Consider the following 23,076-nt stretch of genomic DNA (forward strand, 5'->3'; position numbering starts at 1 on the left):
GAGAATCAAGTGACTCTTGATCAGTTGGGGGATTCTGAGGGCTGACGTGTCAGATTCGAATTCGCGAGTCGTGCTCGCTGTGAACCTCAGGAGAGGGAGAGCGAGAGACAGGAGTCGCAAATGCTGAGGTGCGACCGTGACTAGGGGACGCGTCATGGGTCCGCTTTCTAGAGACCTGACCATCTCTTGAACGAGTACGGCCCCTGCTGGTGGACTGTTCCCGGCCGACGCCAGAGCCCTCTTCGGGAGGTAAGGACGCTTTCTGACTTAAAGAGTCCTCCCAGAGGGAGAATATAGCCTGGGTCAGAGACTCCACCGACCGTAACAGGGACGCAGCCCACTCAGGGGTACTAAACACAGAAGGCCCGTCAGCAGCGGTGGCAAGGGGCGTTTGAGCGCAGATTGGGGGTGCAGGCCGGATCGCAGTCCGTACATAACGGATTAGTCTGTGCACTGGGTAAGGCAGACTTGCAAGTGGTACACACGGTAAAAAACGCAGTGTGCTTCTTAGCAGCCCGTTTAGCATCCTTAGATTGAGACATAGCGCTCCTGAAAGGGTTAATGGCAGAGTCTGTCTGCAGCTGCAGGGGTTAAGCTTTAATCTGAGGGCAGATGCAGCTTACCCACAGTCCTGTGCTGTGTCCCCCAGGAGGAAAGTGGTGGCCCTGTGGTGTCATCCGGTATCCTGCACGCCTCACAGCTCGTGTCCAGAGCAGGCTGAGGTAAAAGACATGGCCCCCGAGATTAGAATTGCGCGTCTCATAAGTAATGGACTAAATTTTTGGCCTACCTGCGGTAGGCGCCGGGGGAGGGGAGGGGGCAGCGCTAGTGGGCGGCGCCATTCAAATTGCGGCCTAGTAGGCTGGAAATCCAGGGACTACATTTTTGGCCTACCCGAGTGCTGAGAGCAGGGGAGGGGGGCCACGATGGGGCGCCTGTGCATCCCTGCTGACGCTAAGTCATCGTCAGAGGAATCAGCCCCAATCGTCACAGGAAAGTGTACGGGGCTGCAAGTATACTCCACATGCTTGCCTGTTGTTGGTTCGGGGGAGAGCGGGCCATAGAAAGGAACCATCGCCCCCTTCACTCCGTTAATTAAAAAATAAACACTTACAGAAAAATCAAAAATAAATCGGTGGGGTCTGAAACCAGACCTAAGTGCCTCCTATAGACACGAAGCAAGAACTGGAGAAATCTCATCCAGCGAGAGGGTGTATACTGCAGGGGAGGAGTTAACTTTTTTTCTGGTTTACTTAGTATCCTCCTAGTGTCCAGCAGCATAACACCCAGGCGTAGGAGAAATTATCTTTTATTAATTAAATACATGTACAATAAGCTGCACACACTCTGTACTAATTGTATTTATCACTGACATCTATATATCTACCTATTCTATTTGTGTATACTGTATGTAATCCATCTCTTCTATCCTGTCGGCTCCTGCTGTGATTTTACACTACCCGGCTGCTGAATTTCTGGCCTTTATTCTATTTATCTATCTAATATAAATACATATATATGTGCGTGTGTCATTGACATCTATATATCTATGTATTCTATGTGTATATGTCTATTTTATTCTAACCTGTCAGTGTGATTTTACTGTACCCAGCATATGAATTACCAGATTTTCAAATGTGATCGGTGTGTAAAAATTGGACAGCACTCTCATGGTGCGAGTGCTGTGGGATTTTTTTTTCGCACCCATTGACTTCTATTGCGGGATGCGATCTGATTTCCGATTACAATCGTAGCATGATGCAACATTTTTCCAATCTAATCGTGATCCGATCCGAGCTGGAAAAAAAAACGCAGATAAACACATACAGAATAACATTGGTCCGAATTCAATCCGTTTTTTTATCGGATTGCATTAGTCCAATTTCATCGCAAGTGGGAATGAGCCCTAAGGCCAGAGTCACACTAAACGTATGGAAAATCGGTCCGAGCCTCCCTGTCGAGAGTCGTACAAGTGTTCTCTGTGTGTAATGTATTTGCAATGCGATGATGCGATTTTCTCACACCTATGTATCCGTATGACATCCGTATGACATGAGTATGGCTTTACATTTGTCACTGATTTTACCCATTGAATTAAATGGCTCAATGGTCTGAAATGAGGAAAATGTGTGCGTATTTGTCGCAAGCTACACGGATGGTCCGTGTGGTGTCCGAGGTTTTCTCGCACCCATAGGCTTGCACTGGCGAGTTTCGGACGATATACGCGTACAATTGCAGCATGTTCTGATTTTACACGCACATCAAGTACGCCTGAGAAAAAAATACGGTGATGTGAGCTGCCCCATAGATTACGGTAATACTGGTCCGAGTGCTATGCAATGTTTTCTCACCTAGCACTCGCCCGTATTCTACAGCATTTGTTCAGAAGAATATAAAAATGTTTTGAACAGTGGAAAAAACGTTTGGACAAGTGTATATCACCTAATGCACGGTATTTTGAAGGGGATTCTTTTTTTTTTTAAGACGTTATCTTTAATAAAAAAAAATGTAAGTAATTTTCATTTTTTTGGGGTACCTCCTCGTATACATAAGATTCAGATCACATGATGTGGATATAGTCTAAAATAGTTATCCCCAATCTCTATTCCTTCACCTTAAAGGGATTGTAAAGAATTTGAGGGAGCCCGGCTTTGTATGCGGGGGTCCACTGACTGGCCAGCCGTGGTTTAGTAGGAGTAAGTTGCCTTCTCTTTCTTTCCTGGAGGCGCAGGGAAAGGGTTAATGGATTAGTACCTTGCCTGAACGGATCTGTGCTCATTGGCTGAAGCAGGGTTCTTCCGGTGGTGGTTCCGCCCTCTTCAGAGGGTATAAAGTGAGGAGCTCGGGGTCGTTCAGCCTCTTTGACCCTGGTGGATCGAGAGCAGCCTTCCCTCCCTTCTGGCTGTTTTTATTGGTATATGGTTTGGTGGTGTTGTCTCAATGTGATGAAAGTCGCAGCAGTGGCGGAAAAGGAAGAATGGGTAACATGTGCCGGGAGTCCGGTGACATATCCCACAATTTTCCGAGGGTTAATTTGAAGTGCTGCGACCTTACCCCTCCACCAATGGGTGTTAAAAGAAGAGAGTATTGTGACTGGTTAGGCTACTTTCACACATCCGTTTTTGCTATTCCTGCGGCGTGCGGTGAAAAGTCGGAGTGCCGGAAGCGGCCCAGAATGGATGCATCGGAGAGATGCGTCTGAAGTTCCGGCGCTCTGTTATGGGCATGATGAGTTGCACTGAGGATGAAACGAAGTCGCGCAGTGCTGAACGGGGTAAGAAGAGAGAGAGAGATCCGGGCATGTGCAGAGGGAAAATGCCGGAAAGCGGTGGCCGGATCAGATGAAAGACTGATCCGCCGGCCGGAAGTCCTCATTCGCTTTCATTGTGACACAGTGCCGGGAGCGCCGCATCCACGCTTGTCCGACTTTTTACGCCGGACAAAAAAACGTTATCTGGCGGTAAAAAAAACCCGGATCCGTTGTAACACACACATGCCGGATCTCGCCTGACGGCAAAAACCGCCGGATGTGTGAAAGAGGCCTTACTCTCCAATAAAATTTTGCTCCGTTAAAGAGAGTGTGTTGGTGTCTTTCTTTGCGCCGGGAAAGAGGGAGAGAGGTGTGTTTAGAAGGTATGGACAGTCATTGCAGCTCAACACTATTCACTGAAATGGAGCTGAGCAGCAATACCAAACACATCCTGTAGATAGGTATGGTGTTGTTTTAGAAAGAAAGCAGCCATATTATCCTAAACCCCTTGGAGACCTTTTTCAGCCTTATCATGGTTATTATAAAAAGACCAACATCTCAACAAGTCATTATAAGGATATTCATCACTTCCCAATTGAAAACAGTGATTTGGTCATTTCTGTGATTATCTGTAATAATTGCTCACATCGTAATAAAATATCAGAGTACGGAAACTGTTCCACATGGCTGTAATGTGCCACATGTCACTTCGGACACACATACAAACGGAATAAGTGATCTGTTGCATCAGTGAAGCAGAGAGGACCCATTAAATGTTAGGGGTGCTTCTGGGCCCAATGTTTAAGAACGGATGAAAAAATATCTGCATGTAGCAGTTTTTTTGCTCTAAAAAACAGACACCAAACAGACCCCATAATAATCATTGGGAACCATTGATAATGGATGGGACCCCTCTGTTTTTGTTTACAGAGCTGATGGAACAAATCACATATTCCACTAGCCGGCTCCTAATGATGCCCGAATGGACATGTGAACAGAGGCCTACACACATATTTATTGCAAGTGCACATCCATTTATCAAGCAGTGTAATTCTCAAAAACAGACAGGAAAGAGGTTATTGTAGCGCTCTTCACTTTTACCGTGATACAAGCTTACAATGAAATCTCTGCTATAACCCCATCAAGTGACATAAAAAGAGCGGAGCAAACTCACCTGCTGCAAACAATGGAGATGGCCACCAGAGACACTATGAAGACGACGCCTGCAGCAGCCGAGCCGGCAATCAGGGGAAGCTGCTCTCTGAGCTCCGATTTGTAATCCTCTAAAAAACGGAATATGAAAAATTACACAGGGCGCTGCCAGGCCGCCCTACAACAATCAGCCTTTTGTAAATGTAACCTATCATTTGAGACAGATAGAGCGTGCAAGCGAACCTACAAAACTAGATCTCGCGTCGGGTCTTTATTATATGTATGTTCCTTTCAGGATTCATGTTGAACCACAGAAAATGTCAAGTCTCCATTATGAGCTTCCACTCTTTTCCCCCAGCAAAGGTCAGAAAATCTGTCAGAAACCTATCATCAGTAATTTCTTGTGTACGAACAAATATGCAGTATTCATGTGATTCGCATGGTAAGACGTCCATACCCAGCTTTCTTTATGTCATTTATCATGAGAGGACATTGCTTATCTCTAAGTATTAAAGAGCAAAGAACTCATGAATGGTGCTCTCGATGGAGCCCTAAGGGAGGTGTTATGGAATCCACATTTTGGAGGATGATGACTAACATCTGGATGTATGGTTGGGTGTGGACATCAAAGATGTAGCTATGAGAGTGTAAAGGTTGCATCTGCCAACAGGTGATCTGAGGCATAAAGTAGTCCAAAACGCCCCCCACTGTGGCCAAAAATGTCCCCGTACTCGAAATATAAAATCGATAATATTGAAAATGAATAGATAAAATATACAATGATAAAAAAAGGCAGCGGACCAAAAAAGGGGGGGGGTTTAGATATAAAGGTTTATATACACACGTGGTCAAAATTGTTGGTACCCCTCGTTTACTGACAGAAAAACCCACAATGGTCACAGAAATAACTTGAATCTGACAAAAGTAATAATGAATCAAAAATCTATGAAAATTGAACAAATGCAAGTCAGACATTGCTTTTCAACCATGCTTCCAAAAAATTAAAAAAAATAAAACTGTAGGGTCCTGGGATCAAATCCCAACAAAGACAACATCTAAAAGGCGTCTCTATGTTCTCCCTGTCAAAGACATACTGATAGGGAATTTAGATTGTGAGCCTCAATGGGGACAGTGATGAAAATATCTATAGAGTGCGATGGAACTAATTAAGTGTGGAAGTAAATAAGCGAATAAAATAAAAGGTGCCCAGGTGTAAAGTAACAGAGCATATACAGTATATACATTGATGTCAAACTGAACCATTTCTCCAGTTAGTAGAAAATGTAGCTGTAGCTCCATATTAATGTGGAGTCCACTGCTACTGTCTTTTGCTTGATATGTTCCTGGAAGTTTTGAGAATAGGAGTCATGGAGTGAAGTAGTGGCCACAATAGCTACTTACATAGAACAAAAGATCATATTCATTAAAATGACTGATTTGTTTGACATTTGACATTTTTTCTCATTAATGTACACTCTGCACCCCATCTTGACTGAAAAAAAAAGAAATGTAGAAATTTTTGCAATTGTATTGAAAAAGCAAATCTGAAATATTACATGGTCATAAGAATTCAGACCCTTTGCTCAGTATTGAGTAGAAGCAGCCTTTTGAGCTAATACAGCTATAAGCCTTCTTGGGAATAATGCAACAAGTTTTTCACACCTGGATTTGGGGATCCTCTACCATTCTTCCTTGCAGATCCTCTCCAGTTCTGTCAGGTTGGATGGTGAACGTTGGTGGACAGCCATTTTCATGTCTCTCCAGAGATGCTCAATCGGGTTTAGGTCAGGGCTCTGGCAGGGCCAGTCAAGAATGGTCACAGAGTTCTTCTGAAGCCACTTCTTTGTTATTTTAGCTGTATGCTTAGGGTCATTGTCTTGTTGGAAGGTGAACCATCGGCCAAGTCTGAGGTCCAAAGCACACTGGAAGAGATTTTCATCCAGGATATCTCTGTACTTGGCTGCATTCATGTTTCCTTCAATTGCCCCCAGCCGTCCTGTCCCTGCAGCTGAAAAACACCCCCATAGCATGATGCTGCCACCACCATGTTTCACTGTTGGGATTGTATTGGGCAGGTGATGAGCAGTGCCTGGTTTTCTCCACACATTCCGCTTAGAATTATCACCAAAAAGTTCTATCTTCGTCTCATCAGACCAGAGAATCTTATTTCTCATAGTCTGGGAGTCCTTCATGTGTTTTTAGCAAACTCTATGCGGGCTTTCATATGTTTGGCACTGAGGAGAGGCTCCATTGGGCCACTCTGCCATAAAGGCCCAACTGGTGGAGGGCTGCAGTGATAGTTGACTTTGTGGAACTTTCTCCCATCTCACTACTGCATCTGTGGAGCTCAGCCACAGTGATCTTGGGGTTCCTCTTTACCTCTCTCATCAAGGCTCGTCTCCCATGATTGCTCAGTTTGGCTGGACGGCCAGTCAAGGAAGACTTCTGGTGGTCCCAAACTTCTTCCACTTAAGGATTATGGAGGCCACTGTGCTCTATGGAACATTGAGTACTGCAGAAATTCTTTTGCAACCTTGGCCAGATCTGTGCCTTGCCACAACTCATTTGGTCTGACATGCACCGTGAGGTCTTATATACACAGGTGTGCGCCTTTACAAATCAAGTCCTATCAGTTTAATTAAACACAGCTGGACTACAATGAAGGAGTAGAACCATCTCAAGGAGGATCACAAGGAAATGGACAGCAGGTGACTTAAATATGAGTGTCTGAGCAAAGGATCTGAATACTTATGACCATGTGATATTTCAGTTTTTCTTCTGAATACGTTCTGTACCGACTATATATATATATATATATATATATATACACATATATATACACTCACTGGCCACTTTATTAGGTACACCATGCTAGTAAGGGGTTGGACCCCCTTTTGCCTTCAGAACTGCCTCAATTCTTTGTGGCAGAGATTCAACAAGGTGCTGGAAGCATTCCTCAGAGATTTTGGACCATATTGACATGATGGCATCACACAGTTGGCGCAGATTTGTCGGCTGCACATCCCTGATGCGAATCTCCCGTTCCACCACATCCCAAAGATGCTCTATTGGATTGAGATCTGGTGACTGAGGAGGCCATTTGAGTACAGTAAACTCATTGTCATGTTCAAGAAACCAATCTGAGATGATTCGAGCTTTATGACATGGCGCATTATCCTGCTGAAAGTAGCCATCAGATGTTGGGTACATTGTGGTCATAAAGGGATGGACATGGTCAGCAACAATACTCAGGTAGGCTGTGGCGTTGCAACGATGCTCAATTGGTACCAAGGGGCCCAAAGAGTGCCCAGAAAAAATTCCCCACACCATGACACCACCACCACCAGCCTGAACCGTTGATACAAGGCAGGATGGATCCATGCTTTCATGTTGTTTACGCCAAATTCTGACCCTACCATCCGAATGTCGCAGCAGAAATCGAGACTCATCAGACCAGGCAACGTTTTTCCAATCTTCTACTGTCCAATTTCGATGAGCTTGTGCAAATTGTAGCCTCAGTTTCCTGTTCTTAGCTGAGAGGAGTGGTACCCAGTGTGGTCTTCTGCTGCTGTAGCCCATCTGCCTCAAAGTTCGACGCACTGTGCGTTCAGAGATGCTCTTCTGCCTACCTTGGTTGTAACGGGTGGCAATTTGAGTCACTGTTGCCTTTCTATCAGCTCGAACCAGTCTGCCCATTCTCCTCTGACCTCTGGCATCAACATGGCATTTCCGGCCACAGAACTGCCGCTCACTGGTTTTTTTTTCTTTTTCGGACCATTCTCTGTAAACCCTAGAGATGGTTGTGCGTGAAAATCCCAGTAGATCAGCAGTTTCTGAAATTCTCAGACCAGCCCTTCTGGCACCAACAATCATGCCACGTTCAAAGGCACTCAAATCACCTTTCTTCCCCATACTGATGCTCGGTTTGAACTGCAGGAGATTGTCTTGACCATGTCTACATGCCTAAATGCACTGAGTTGCCGCCATGTGATTGGCTGATTAGAAATTAAGTCTTAACACACAGTTGGACAGGTGTACCTAATAAAGTGGCCAGTGAGTGTATATATATATATATATATATATATATATATATATATATATATACGTATACACACGGACTTGCCCTTTAAAAGCTAGCCTAGGAGTGAAGGACTAAAAATTTTTTAAGCACACTTCGTTGGTTCTGAATTCATTTTTATCCACACAAGATTGTTTTATTTTTTTCTATTTTATTTATTTTCTTTTTGAAGCGTTTATAGGAGAAAAAAAATAATCAACTTGCAAGCAGCGGCTCAAGGACAAAGAATGAAAGCTGTACATATAACCATGGAGCAAGAAGGGAAGAACTGCGAAGGTTGGATTGACTTAAAGCCTAATTACACAGAGTAATTATCATTGAGATCAAAACTAGTGGTTATCAATAATGTCCTGTATAAAAATGGAAATCAATTCCATGTAAAATATAGGCATTAACTCTTCAGGGACCTTTTTGACAATATCTTTCCATGGAGTAGCTTCTCTGATGACTGACTGAATACAAGGCAGTTTATTGGAAAAGTGAAGAATGAAAAGCCACCTGCTCAAATCCGTGCACACCTATACAATGTGCAGACACTAGAAGTACACATTAAATTATTGCTTTCCTGGTCCAAAGATTTCAGAGGGAGCGGTGCACTATTTAGTGTATATAGGGCTGACTAGAGATAAACTGGCACAGAAGGTGTCTGGCATAAGCCTAATCCCTCCTCACCATTCAGAAAAATGCAAACTAGGCTATTCCAACATGTATCAGAAAGTCAGTAGCCATAGCTGTTGGCCAAACAAGCGCATGGGCACCTAATTTAAATAAAGATTGGCATCGAATCTACAAGCCATAGTAAAGTAGCTGAATGGATGGGTGAGAATTTTCATTTAGGCCAATTAGGATCCCATTATATAACACATAACATTTTCCAATAATTCCAGTTGGCTTGTGGAAATGAATTCACCCAGCTTTGGTCCAACATTAATAATACCCGGTTCTGTATTAATTAAACTTCCACCTAAGTTTTCTGTTATCATCAATTTAACCCAAGATGAGTAGAACTAGGAATAGTTATTATACACGCTTCCCATTGTTCACTTCTGCATATTATTACACGATAGGCAGTGACATGTTTGACATCCCTTGGACACCTCATTGACCGGTTATGTCTCCCTCCCTTGTAGTCTTCCTGTACATACTGTATCTTATCTTCCTGTCCTCGTTCTCCTCCTTATATTTCCTCCTGTTTAACTTTCCACGGCCTATGATGCCTGACCTTTGGGTTTAATACTTCCCAAATGATTGTCCAACCCATACGACTTGTGACATTAAAGAACATTCTACCAGGAAAAGGTGGTTGTGTTTTTGATGACCATATTTCCGTGTTGATAACTCAGATATTTCATTAAGGCTTGGCGATCAGTAATGGACTTTCAGGAATTAACGATGAAGGGCAGATGGTATCGGAAATGAATGACAGGACAGGGTGGGAGATTTATCTCTTATCTGTTCTTTTGCTTTCTCTCATTCCATATATAATCCATTGTTTACTCTTAGCTTTGTAAAAACATTAGGAAAAAAATCCCCTTTGGCCAATATCCACCTAAACTTTCTAGGGCACACGTTGCATAGAGGATTGGCAGGGAAGGCGTTAAGCTCTTTGGAACAATACATATGCACAGCAACTCTTGGCAAAGCTACCTCTCTTCCTAATGCCCAGACTCGGTAAGGAGTGAAGCCCAGCAGTGTTACGCATGCAATAGCCTGGCGCAGTGCCCCATGCCAGCGTGGGTGAAATGTTTCCGTTCGTGGAGGAGAACGCTTGTGTCTATCAAGCAGGGACACACGTGTTGAAATTTGATTGCTTAGCAATCGAGGGAAAATGAGAATTTAACTACAAAACATTGACGGAGCTGAGAAGAATTCTACGCAGGATGGACCAAGAATGAGATATCCTGGACCTTTTCTCTAGAGAGAAGTTCCTAAATGTAAATACGCGGAGTGTATGTGGCATGAAATGTGTATGAAACACTTAGATTCAATGAGGCATATGTAGTTTGAAATCTAATATATGTTCCATTTTACACTTCATTGCCAACATCAGAATACGTTAACATGCCAATCAATTCTTCATATAGAATTTGATGGTGGTAACCAACCAAATGACCCATACAGATATCTCATTTCCCTACATGCAGATAGTTATAAAAGAAGACATAATATATATTGTATACATCATTGGATTTTGTCATTGAAATGTTATATACTATCTTCGCCTCTGTACAAATAGCTCTTATCATTTGATTTCCATATTTATGTCTGGTAAGAACTGGTTTCGGCTTTTCAGCACCCAAATTCATTGGAGATTTATGGCCAAAAGAAATGTTCTTAAAAATGCAGTTAATGCAAGTAATAGAGTGAATGGAGAGCCGGGATGCCATGCGTGTACAATAATTTAAGTTGCTAGTATCGTTAAAGGTGTTGGCCACTTTCTGATGAAAACTCAGATAAAGCTTCAACTGATGTATACTGGCAAAACAGACCCTAACCCATTATTTCTTAGCCATGCTTCAGATTTTGTCTTATAAACTGGTGTCTACTGGTATTGCAGACTCCCTCACAATTTAGCTTGTTAGTATCCTTATAGTACAGGTCGGAACAAGCCGCCCCCACCCCTCCGTGGCGTAGGCAAAGGCCGGCATGACAGGGAGTTGGAGGGAGATGGGGATAGTTGGAGTAGGTGGGGGTATGCAAAAAGGGGGTTTTATAGAGTGGGGTATGAGAGGGATCTTGCCAGTTCCAGCTCCGGATGCATCTGTGATGAGTCCCCCAGCACCCCGCGCCTACCATCATGGGATCCGTTGTGTGGTTGCTGGACAGGCTGTAGGGGGCTGCGAAGCTTCATCCGCCTTGTTGGCTGGAAGCCCAGGTGTCAGGAATCATTGGAGAAGGTAGCGGAGAGGCGAAAGTGGATTCTTTAAGGGCGCTGCGTTCCCAGCGTGTGTGGCCTCCAGAGTGCCTGTCCCCAGATGCACCTCCTCGGTCCCAGCGCCGGCAAAGGAGCCCCTCCAGGGACCCTCCAGGTCGGATTCCTGTCTGCAAGCGTCCAAACAGGCCCTAGTCTGGGAGGAATCTGTCGGCTGAGCAGGGGCCTGCAGCGTTGAGTAGGCCTTCTCCCCCCATCGCTGCAGGGAACAGAGCTTATGGGCACCGGGACCTCTGCTATTTCCAGAGATATCACAGTGGGTCGCCGTAGTGATGACCCGGCCAGGCAGCCCGCCTTTGCTGTTACACCGAGACATCGGGTGAGATACCTGGATGCAGCGACAGACAGTGCCCCAGGGGATGCGGGGCAGCTGGACCTGTCGGGTGGCCTGGGATCACCGGTATTGTTCTCCAGCGGGGCTGGAGATGATTTGCAGCAAGGAGGACTTGGGAGCAGAGCAGGCTGTGCTTGCTGGCTCAAGGGGTGCTCGCAGTGTGGTCACATCAAGGGTTGAGAGACCCCGTGGGGAAACGGCATCAGGATCCTCATTTAGAAGTATTCTGATGACTCTGCAATAGTAGGCCTCATCACTGGAGGTGATGAAAGAGAGTACAGAGACACTAACCAAGCTTTTGTGGAGTGGTGTCAGAGGAACCACCTTAGGATTAATTCCGGGAAGACCAAGGAATTGGTGGCGGACTTTCGCAAGGGCAAAAATCCACCAGTAGTGGTGAACATTCAGGGAAATGACACCTATAAGTACCTTGGTGTGATCCTCAATAATAAGCTTGACTGGGCCCATCACTTGGATGCAGTGTACAGGAAGAGCCAAAGCAGGCTTTATCTGCTCAGAAGGCTGAGAGCCTTCGGAGTTAGAGGGGCACTCCTTGCATCCTTCTTCAACTCTGTTGTGGCATCAGTCATCTTCTTTGGTGTGGCGTGCTGGGGTAGTGGCATATCAACCAGGGATAGGAATAGGCTGGACAAACTGATTAGAAGGGCCAGCTCTGTCCTGGGATGCCCCCTTGATCCAGTTCAGGAAGTAGGCGACAGGAGGATACTGGCCAAGGTGAGCTACATGGTGCAGAATGATTCCCATCCCATGCATGAGACCGTGACAAAGATGTGCAGTACTGTCAGTGACCGGCTACTTCATCCTAAATGTGAGAGGGAGCGCTATCAAAAGTCCTTTCTTCGTGCTGCAGTTAGGCTGTATAACCAGCACTGTCCAAAACGGAGAACGACCCAAACAGTGAACTGATAGATCCAAAGTTGTGACAGTCCGGTTACATTTTTTTTTTTTTTCCCCCGTATATGTACCTACCTACTGTCAATGTAATGCCTTTATGCATCTGTATCTGTACTTGTTCCTGCCTTGCTACTGTAATGCTCTGAATTTCCCCATGGTGGGACGATTAAAGGATTATCTTGTCTTGTCTTGTCAAATTCGGGCCTCAGGGCCCTGAGGGTCCAGAGTGCGGATCAGGGATGACGGACGGCTGGATGAACGCAAGGTCTGTGGCTGGAGAGATCACAGCTCCCCCGCAGCCCGCTGAGTATGAGTCTATGTCTTGTCTTTTGCCGTCGGGGAGGGTAAGTCAGGCAGTGAGGCCTGTGGTTCCGGGCCAGGGTATGGGGGCTCAGACTGATGTCATGGGCGATAAGGTTAGAGAGATATTGCGCAATGTGCGGGAGTTGCTTGCACGACTGGAGGGGGATAGGTCAACGCCGACGCATTTGGCCACTTGGGTGGGTTTACAAGGGGTAGGCCAGGGTTTAACGGGCAGGGGTTTAGTTGCGCCCATTAGAATTTCTCATCCGGTGTCGGTGTCTGTTCAGACAGAAAAAGAGAAGGAAGGTGGGATTCATTTAGATAACAGGGCACATGGTGAAGTTTATGTTTGTTTTGAGGGGCCACTGGGGGCTCATTTGAGGAAAGAGGTGCTTGAGAAGATTTGAAAAGATGAATATGTCGAGATCTTTTCACTTTTTTAGTTGGAAAAGTTTAATTTGGACAAAGGTAAAAAAAGATGAGAGTAAGAAGGTGGAGGAGGAAAAACGGAGGTGGCGCTTGATTCCTCAGACATTTGTTAATTGGTTGCAGGCGTTTGCGATTTTGTCAAGTGTAATTGGTGAGAAGGCTCCGAAGAGTTGCTCTGGTCTGTTTTGCTATATGGACTCCATAGGGGGGCAACATAGGGTTTAGGGGGGAGGCTAGGCTTGGCTATGGTATGATGAGCAATTCAGGCAGAGGAAGGCAATTCATCCGGAGATTTGGTGGGATCAAAAGGACATTGGCTTGTGGCTGTGTGTTATGGCTCCATTGACATTTGGTCTTTCCTTTCATGGTGGGGCTGTGGTTGCCGGCCAGTCCGCTTCCCAAGTAGTAATCAGGGGTGCCGGGGACCAGTCAGGTTAGTCCGGAGGTCAAAAACACGGATTATGCTGGCAGTTTAACGAAAGCCAGGGTAAGTTTGGGACCACTTGCAAGTTCAAGCACATATCCACGCACTGCAGTGGCTCTTCACATGGCACCACCAGATGTTTCAAAAAGAATAAGGCAAAGCCAGAGAAGCTGGACGCAATGGTTCCTTATGTAAGTAGGTTTCTGGATAGGGACAAGGCGGAACTGTTATTGTTGGGTTTTAGGGATGGTTTTCGAATCCCTTCTCCTCCTTTTGAAATACCTTGGGTTCTTAAGAATCTTAGGTCGGCGGAGCAATATGCTGAGGTTGTCACTGAGAAGTTATGTAAGGAGGTTGCATTGGGTAGGATGTCTGGTGGTTTCACCTCTGGGTGTGGTTACGAAGAAGGAACCTGAATAAGTTGAGGCCTATTCATCATTTGTCGTACCCTCGGGGGAGGTCGGTGAATGATGGGATAGACCCGGAGCTTTGCTCAGTCGTGTATACGTCCTTCGATAAAGCGGCGTACTGGGTGTGCAGTTGTGGCAGGGGTGCATTGTTGGCTAAAACCGATATCGAATCTGTTTTTCGTTTGCAACCGGTTCATCCGGAAAGTGTGAGTTTATGGGTTGTTATTGGGAAGGGGAGTTTTTTGCAGACAGATGTTTGCCGATGGGTTGCTTGCTGTCTTGCGCGTTTTTTTACGCGTTTAGTTCTTTCATTGAATGGGTTGTTCGGGATGTGTCAGGTTTTGATTCCTTGATACATTACTTGGATGATTTTGTGGCTATCGGGCCTGGTCAGTCCAGGTGCTGTGAAGTGATTTTGAGGATAGTTTTTTGGGTGGTGGAATGTTTCGGTGTGTCGTTGGCCCCGAGGAAAACAGTAGGGCCTTGCACAAGCATTTCCTTCCTGGGCATAGTGATTGACTCGGTCAGTTGGGAGTTTAGGTTGCATGATGAGAAGGTGGTGACCCTGCGTGAAGAGGTGGCGCAGGCGAGGTGTTTGAAAAAGCTGTCGCTACGTTAAGTTCAATCACTACTCAGGAAATTTAATTTTACTTGTCGCATTATCCCGATGGGGAGAGTGTTCTGGCATATGTTGGCCAGCTCCATGGCGGGTGTTAAGGCTCCGCATCATTTCATTCATCTGTCTAGTGAACATAAAGCTGACCTGGAAGTTTGGGACAGTTTTTAGCGCATTATAACGGCCGTTCTTTGCTCATGGAGGAAGTGGTGGGCAACGTTGAGTTGGACTTGTTTACAGATGCTTCTGGTGGTGTTGGGTTCGGGGCCTACTTTAGAAGTCAGTGGTGTGCTACTAGGTGGCCCGAGGAATGGTTTGCATTGGGTTTGGTTAAGAATGTAATGTTACTGGAGATTTTTCCCATTTTGGTGGCTGTGCACCTGTGGAAGGCTGTTTTTCGGAACAGGAGAGTTCGGTTCCATTGTGATAACATGGGTGTGGTGTGTGCGATCAATAGTTTGACGGCATCTTCACCCCCAGTTATACGGGTTCTTCAGTAGTTGGTGTTGTCTTGTTTGTCCATAAACTCGTATGTTACTGCTTCACATGTACCAGGTGTAAAAATTCCATCGCTGATTCCTTGTCTCATTTGCAGTGGGATCGTTTCTGGTGGCTGGCTCCTCATGTGGAAGAACAGGGTTTGTAATGCCCGACAGAGCTTTGGAATATGGTATCGGGGCTGCAGAACCTTTCAATCGGGCGTCGTTGGCTCCCAGCACATGGGCCGTGGTGCTCATGGGAGGCTTGGTTGGTGGCTGAGTCCCGTGGCCAAAGAAGGTTGGTCAGCGGCAAAGGTTGGGCGAATTAGTGCAACCTTAGCTTTTGGTTTTAAGCTGCATGGTCAGAAAGATTTGACAAAAGAGTTTTTGGTGAAGCAAGCGCTTATGGGGTTTAGAAGGGAGTGTGGGCGGGGTGATAGTAGGCACCCGGTCTCTTTTAGCGTGCTGGAACGGTTAGGTGCGTGTTTGGAAGAGCTTTGTGGCTCTTACTTCGAGGCTGCTCTTTTCTGGCTGGCTTTCTCTCTGGTCTTTTTTGGTGCCTTACAGGTTGGGGAAATTGTGTCTCCTAGTAAGAGTAGGCAGGGAGGCTTGTTGGCTAAGGATGTGGTGATTGCCGGCGGTTGTTTAGAATTTTGCATCAGTCAAAAACGGATCAGGAGGAAAGGGTAAGCGGCTAGTGTTGGGTGTACTGCCGGGTTCTTTGATGTGCGATACATTGTTTACAGGTTTTTAATAGTTTTCAGCCTGTAAAGAAGGGGCCGATATTGTGTCATGAGGATGGTTCTTTTCTTTGGAAATTTCAGTTTATTGCTGTTTTCAAGAAAGCTTTGGTTTTGTTGGGTTTGGATGTTTCTAGGTTTGTATCTTATTCTTTTCGGATTGGATCTGCAATGGAAGCAGCCATTGGGGGTCTAGCCCCGATGTAGTGAAGATGATCGGGAGATTGGATTCCAGGCGTTACAAGAGTTACATTAGGCCTCAAGAGATGGGGGTGTTTCCATGAGGGGGGGGTTGGCGGTGGCTTTGTTTATTTAGTGTTGGTGGTAAGCTGTTTATGTTTTGTTTTAGGTTCCAATCCTCTGTTGGTCTGGATCTTGGGCCATTCCTACTTCCATTGGGGTGCAAGGCTTGAGGTCATGCGACGCAAGGGAAGGCAACCTGGATTTCCAGGAATGTGGCTGTCATCAGGTGGTTGGGTTTCAGAGGCATGGCTTGGAACAGGGTCATTCAGGAGGTTCATAGTAGTGTCAGGTTGGATAGGTCACCTGACATTTTGGTGCTACACATTGGGGGGAATGACCTGGGGTTTGCTCGTTCCGTGAATTAGTAAGAGACAATAAACACGATTTACTGAGGCTATGGGTGTCTTTTCGTGGTCTGACTTTGGTGTAGTCAGATATTGTTCCACCGAATTGCTGGCGGCATGCTAGATCAGTTGAGAGGATCAATAAGGTGAGAATTAAGGTGAATCGGGCAATGTCCAGTTTTGTAAGCAGAAATGGTGGTGTGGTGGTGCGTCATTTTGAATTAGAGGAGGGGGAGGGAGAACTTCTGTTGGGAGATGGGATACATTTAAATAACGCTCTGCAAACTCGGTTTGCACAGCGTTATTGAGATGGCCTTAGCTATTCGGTGTAGGGGGGTCTCAGGGCACTTGAGGTGGTCAAATACCCTCATTGTGGTGGTTGGGGGGGTCCTTGAAGTTGGTGCTAAATTTGTCTGGGGAATTTGTGGGTATATGGTTTCCTCAGTTGGTGTTATATTACGGGGTTTTTCAGGTCTGGTGATTTTGGGGGGATTTTGGCAACGTTGGGCCGGATCCCGGGGTTAAGTGGACAATGGAACCCTTCGGGGTATATTGTGCTCCAAAGCCAGTGGGGTATTGGCTGGGAGTAATTTATGGTCTGTTATATGTTCACTTTTCATTATGGTTAATCACCAGATTTTGAGCTTCAAGGACCCTCCCCGTGTTATTTATTTGCTGTTAAATATTTGTATGTTTATAATAAAGGCTGCTGTGGCCAATTATTATCCAAAATTGTAGTTTGTGTGTTTATTAGTGAGAGGGGGATCTGCTTTTGGGAAAAATTATGGGTTATTTGGGGATATAGCAGAAGTAGTAGCCCCACCGAGAACATCGACAATACCAATGTCAAGGAGATGGCCACTTTTTGACAAAAAACTTAGAACTCTATTGCTAATTTTGCTGTATAAACAGTGGTCTACTAGAACGTCAGATCACCTCATTTCTTAACCCATCATTTCTTCCTAGCCCCCACTTCCCAAGATGTTATTATAAAAGCCCCTTTCTGACCATGGTGTTGGTGTACAGTGTAGATCACCACATCCATGGCTCCCAAGGTGGGACTGATCTCTGGACCGCTTTCCCAGCTGCATCCTCTTCTGTGCCAGTTAAATCTTTTACCATATGCGCAGATATACGAAATTAGCCACCAATACCATGGTCTAGGAGACCTTGCTATCAGTCAAAACATAGACCAAAGGTAATGAGCAGCTAACCTTATTTTTCTCTACAAAAATTAGTTACTTGCAGAAAGTCTCCAATCTCCGACTAATGACTTATCAGTGGGAGAATTACAGGACAACCTGCAGAACAGTTGCAGCCTAAGCTCCAATCTGGCCTCTTGATATAATTTTTTTGCTCCAGTTATATGTCCGCTATTAGGCTATGTGCACACACTGCAGATTCACCTGCGGGTTTTTTCCCACGGAACCGCAGGTAAAACCGCAGGTAAAGTGACCTGCGGTTTTGCTGCGGTTTGGCCTGCGGTTTTGCCCTGCGGTTTCACACCTCTACTATGTTAAAGGTGTGAAACCGCAGCAGAATCCGCAGAAACAATTGACATGCTGCGGAAAAAAAAACGCAGCTTTTCCGCAGGTAAAAAACCGCAGCGTGAGCACTGCGGTTTTGAAAACCCATAGGCTAACATGGTAAAGTACCATGTCTGCGGAACTGCTGCAGTTATGCAGGGCCAAAACAGCAGCAGAACCGCAGCAAAAACCGCAGCGTGTGCACATGGCCTTATAATATCATGTCCCCAGTTACATAAGCTCATGCGTCTCCTGCCACCATGAACATCCGGATGGCGTTAGTACAAATGTGTTGTTTAGGTTCTGCCTACTTCACGACTGAGCTCTGATGTTTGCACTTACCATCAGTCAGGGTTTGGAAGCACATTTTTCCACTGTATTTCCCATAGCCTGCCACAGTTCGTGCTCGGACCTGCACCACATAGACAATTCCTGGCTTTAGTCCTTCTATACTTGCTGTGTTTGTCTGGCTCTTGGATATAGAAGAATTAAATTCATTGTGATCCTAAAGAGAACAAAAAATATAGATTGAGAAAAATAAATAGTGATGACAAGTTACTTTCTTGGCAATGTCACATCCTATTAGTACTGAAACTTGTAATCTGTATGTCTCATCAAAAGTCAGCTCTGCTCCGTCACATTTGTGTACATAGGGAAATAACCATTAGGCAAGACACAAATGTGTGTCACACAGGGAATACCAGGACATCTAGAGTACCTAGCTTACTTTATAAATCTTCTCAATCACCTATTTTTTTCCCTACATGGTCACTGTCATTTTAACTAATATTACATAAATCAATAGTACTGATGAATATTTAAATAAAAACTTTGTAGTATATCCTATCAGATACATGGGGTTTTTTCTCCTCTTATGCGCCACCTCTCCCCCTGCCTTCTGAGCTCATCATTCAATCTGAAAATTATCTGAAGGCATCTTGACCAAGACAATAGGGGTACAAGATTACAGAGTAGCAGAGCAAAAAGTGACAGACACACATACAACAACAGTGCTGCTGCTTACTAAGTGTTGGATTCACAACTACAATGCTCAGTACTACTGTAAAATAACCTCCATGCTGCCGCTGGTTCTAATCATGTGTACACAGAGACAGGAGAGCAGTAATCCTTCATGTTTGTGTTGTATAGAGGAGCCATCATCATAGGTGAAAAGTGACAGGCACAGAAGTACACCAACAGTGCTTCTGCTTGGTAGTACGTGTTGGATTCACAACTACAATGCTCAGTACTACTGTAAAATAGCCTCCATGCTGCTGCTGCTTCCGATCATGTGCTGCACAGAGACAGGAGAGCAGCAATCCTTCATGCTTGTGCTGTATAGCGAAACAATAATAGCAATTAGACTGTGGACTCCTCCCACTAGCTCAATGAGAATTATAGATAGAGTCTGTGGAGGGAAAACATCTAAAATATGAAGGACACAAGTTATATAATAAAAGTTAAGATAAAAACAAAATGAGCAAATACCCTGTAGTAAGTAAATAAATGGTAAAAGTACAGTTAGGTCCATATATATATGGACAGAGATAACATTTTTCTAATTTTGGTTCTAGACATTGCCACAATGAATTTTAAACAAAACAATTCAGATGCAGTTGAAGTTCAGACTTTCAGCTTTCATTTGAGGGTATCCACGTTAAAATTGGATGAAGGGTTTAGGAGTTTCAGCTCCTTAACATGTGCCACCCTGTTTTTAAAGGGACCAAAAGTAATTGGACAGATTAAATAATTGTAAATAAAATGTTCATTTCTAGTACTTGGTTGAAAGCCCTTTGTTGGCAATGACTGCCTGAAGTCTTGAACTCATGGACATCACCAGACGCTGTGTTTCCTCCTATGTAAATACCATAGCGTACTTGGTTAGCATTATTTTGATAAAGAAAAACATAAAATTCACCATCTTAGGTTCTGTTTGTTAATTTGCCACAGTGTGAGCGCACACCTATGCGGCGTTGTACTTATACCAACATATGTACTGGTTCAATTTTTGCGTTTTAGACAAGTTATATAATGGCCAGAAATGGTGCTATACCTCATTCTCACAAACACAACTTATTCTGAAAAGTCACCTAAAATGACAAGTACTCTTTAAAAGACAGAGCACAACATGTCCAACTTAGGGCCCCGTCACAGAGTCACAAGTTTTATCGTTGTCGGGATCGCTGGTGAGTCGCTATGTGTGACTCCAGCTTTACTCTTCAGCATTTGACATTTGCTCAGTGGTTTTCTTGAGAGCAGTGTTTATTTACCCATGGAATGAAAATAGCATAGAATATAGCGCCACTATAGTCCAGTGGTCATATTTCGAATTGCAGTTTAGATTTATTTAGGCAAATAGAGCTGAGCTGTCAGCAGTATCAGTGTTAATATTTAAAAAAAAAAAACATCACTTTTCCTAGTTCAATTAAAATTTACTGTGGATTCCTAACAAAACACATTTCTTAATGCAGAGAAATTTCTACAAGAAGCTTAGTTTCAGCATTGGAGCAGCATAATCGCCTCATTTTCCAGCTTCTGAAATCCGTCTGCCTCCCCCTGGCTCTACACTTATCTGTTTCTCACAATATGGCTGCCAGAACGGTGCGCCGCAGAGAAAACCAGCAAATAATAATCTGAAAAAAATGCAAAATGTGGTTCTACTTGGAACAGGTGATTCATGCATTAATTGGGAATTCTTCACTTGCAGAGCAGAGACAATAAATCTAATCACTGGTATTGTAATTTCAGCCAAACAGGGAGGAATCTACATATTGTCTGAAAGGCTGATAACTGCAGATCAATGGACGGTGTCCAGACCACCCTGAATGGCTACTCATGAGAGCAAATTCACAGCAATGAAAAAAAACTTGCCATAGAAGGTCATAAAGGACCCCGGAGACCCCAATTAGTACATCCTATAGTTCCCATAGTTTAACTAGGATGGACATAGCAACCGAAAACATAGAAAATTCTAGTGACCTCTAAGCAGGTACGACCACAGTATCCGGCATGGCAGCCAAGAAGAACATTACTGAATTAGTAAACATTGCGTTCTTTATGGATCATTACGACTTCCATAATCATCAAAGCTGGAAAGACGGCATTAATAACGTACTTCTGCCATCAACTCTAAATCAGCGGTAAGCTATTCAGTGCTGGAAACGACTGGACGATTCTAATAAATGAGCAAATCTGCTCGAAAATATCCGATAAGTGCCTCACCTTCTCATAATACCGGATCTCATAATCCAGGATGATGCCATTGGGTTGCTCTGGCTGCGGCCAAGAGAGGGTGATGCTCTTCATGGTTGCTCGGACTTGGTGCATGATGGGTACAGTGGAGGGAGCTGTGGAAATAAAAATGATAAGACTTGACTTTGGTTACACTCCTGGTGGCATGCTATTATAGGGGCTTTGGCAATGCAGTTCTTAGCATAGTTCACCAATAAAATGTGAAATCTGGGATATATCACTCAGTGTCAGACTGAAGAACATTGGGCCCACTTGAGGATGATTCTGAGGGCTCACCTTTCTTCTCCACTGAAGAGCCCCATAGCAACTGCAAGGTTTGCACTATGAACTCTTCTGAAGGAGAACCCAGGGCTCACCGGAGGATTCTCTGGTTTTCTGGTGGGCCAGTCCAACCCTGATATTACTTCTCATGATGAAATCACCACCAGACTTAACCCTGGCTGCCAAGTTCTACATACAAGATGCCAATAATTGATTCTCATATGGCAGGAAATTTGCTGGTTGGTTGCACAAAGTAAGGGCTTCGTGCAGACAGCCGAATATGGAAATGACACTCTGATCAGACTCTGGTCAGAGATTGATCAAAGTGTCCATGTAGTGTGAACCGATTCTCTTGGATGAGGAGAAGATGGAGAACTAAATTTCTCCATCTTCTCCATTGTGTCAGTGAGCGGAAATCGGACTCTACTTATATGTTATGAGTGCAGTCATCTTTTCCACTCATTGCTGATCTGTGAGAAAGCTTTAATCTCTCTTAGAAATCACATACGCGTCTGACCTTATTTTACACCAACAGCCCATGCTAAGTTACTGATAATTAGTCTATTCTGAAAGTATTTCCCAGTACATGATGGATACGGCACCAAGTATGCTGTTGTTATAAACTCGCTGTCAGGGTTTGGCAGAAACTATCACTTGTCTGGGACACAATCCAGTAGTTGATAGAAAATCTTCACTCAATGATATGAGCGGTAAAAGGAATGTGTAAATGATGATGACTATTCCCCAATGCTTCTATCACTAACGGTGGTCTTTATTTAATATAGACATGAAATGTACATTCCCGCCTACTGAGGCAGTATACATACAAGGCAATGACAAATGATGGACAACACATTTTCTGAATGATGAATGACATAGCAATGGCGCTTAGTGCACATGTAATGGAGTTCACCCTCTTGCACAATTTCCATCACAATTAAGATACAGTATATGGAGTAAAGTATTGAGACACCTCACCATTTCACCTACAGGAGCTGTTATTACATCCTACATCCATAGGCAATAATATGGAGTTGGCCCCTTTGCAGCTATAACAACATCTACTCTTCTGAGAAGGCTTTCTTCAAGATTTTGGAGATGTCTGTAGGAATTTTTACCCCTTCACCCTGAAGAGCATTTGTGAATCCACACACGTAGGTTGGAGGACAGGGTCTGGTTCGTAATTTCCGTTCTAGCTGATCCCAGAGGAGTTGGATGAGGTTGAGGTCAGGACTCTGGGTGGACAGTCAAACCAAACTTGCCCAACAATGTATTTATGGACCTTGCTTTGTGCACTGAGCACAGTCATGGGGAACAGAAAAGAGTCTTCCCCAAATTGTTCCCACAAAGTTGAAAACACCAATTGTCCCAATTGCCTTGGTATTCTG

The 23,076-nt window shown here is 44.5% G+C and overlaps 1 protein-coding gene across 2 annotated transcripts in view; it reads right to left on the reverse strand.

Moving 5' to 3' along the window:
* Positions 1-23,076, reverse strand: part of EPHB1 (EPH receptor B1) — a 434,861-nt gene that overhangs the window by 63,654 nt on the left and 348,131 nt on the right. For both annotated transcript variants that reach the window (XM_073576520.1, XM_073576521.1), the window contains exons 6-8: positions 21,398-21,522; positions 18,518-18,680; positions 4,425-4,533 (exon numbers count right to left, since the gene is read on the reverse strand). In XM_073576520.1, coding sequence (XP_073432621.1) covers positions 4,425-4,533; positions 18,518-18,680; positions 21,398-21,522 — 397 coding nt within the window. The remainder of the gene's footprint in view (positions 1-4,424; positions 4,534-18,517; positions 18,681-21,397; positions 21,523-23,076) is intronic.

Source organism: Dendrobates tinctorius, unplaced genomic scaffold, assembly GCF_039654945.1.
Source record: "Dendrobates tinctorius isolate UK_male_01 unplaced genomic scaffold, ASM3965494v1 ptg000049l, whole genome shotgun sequence".
NCBI classification, from domain to species: domain Eukaryota; kingdom Metazoa; phylum Chordata; class Amphibia; order Anura; family Dendrobatidae; genus Dendrobates; species Dendrobates tinctorius.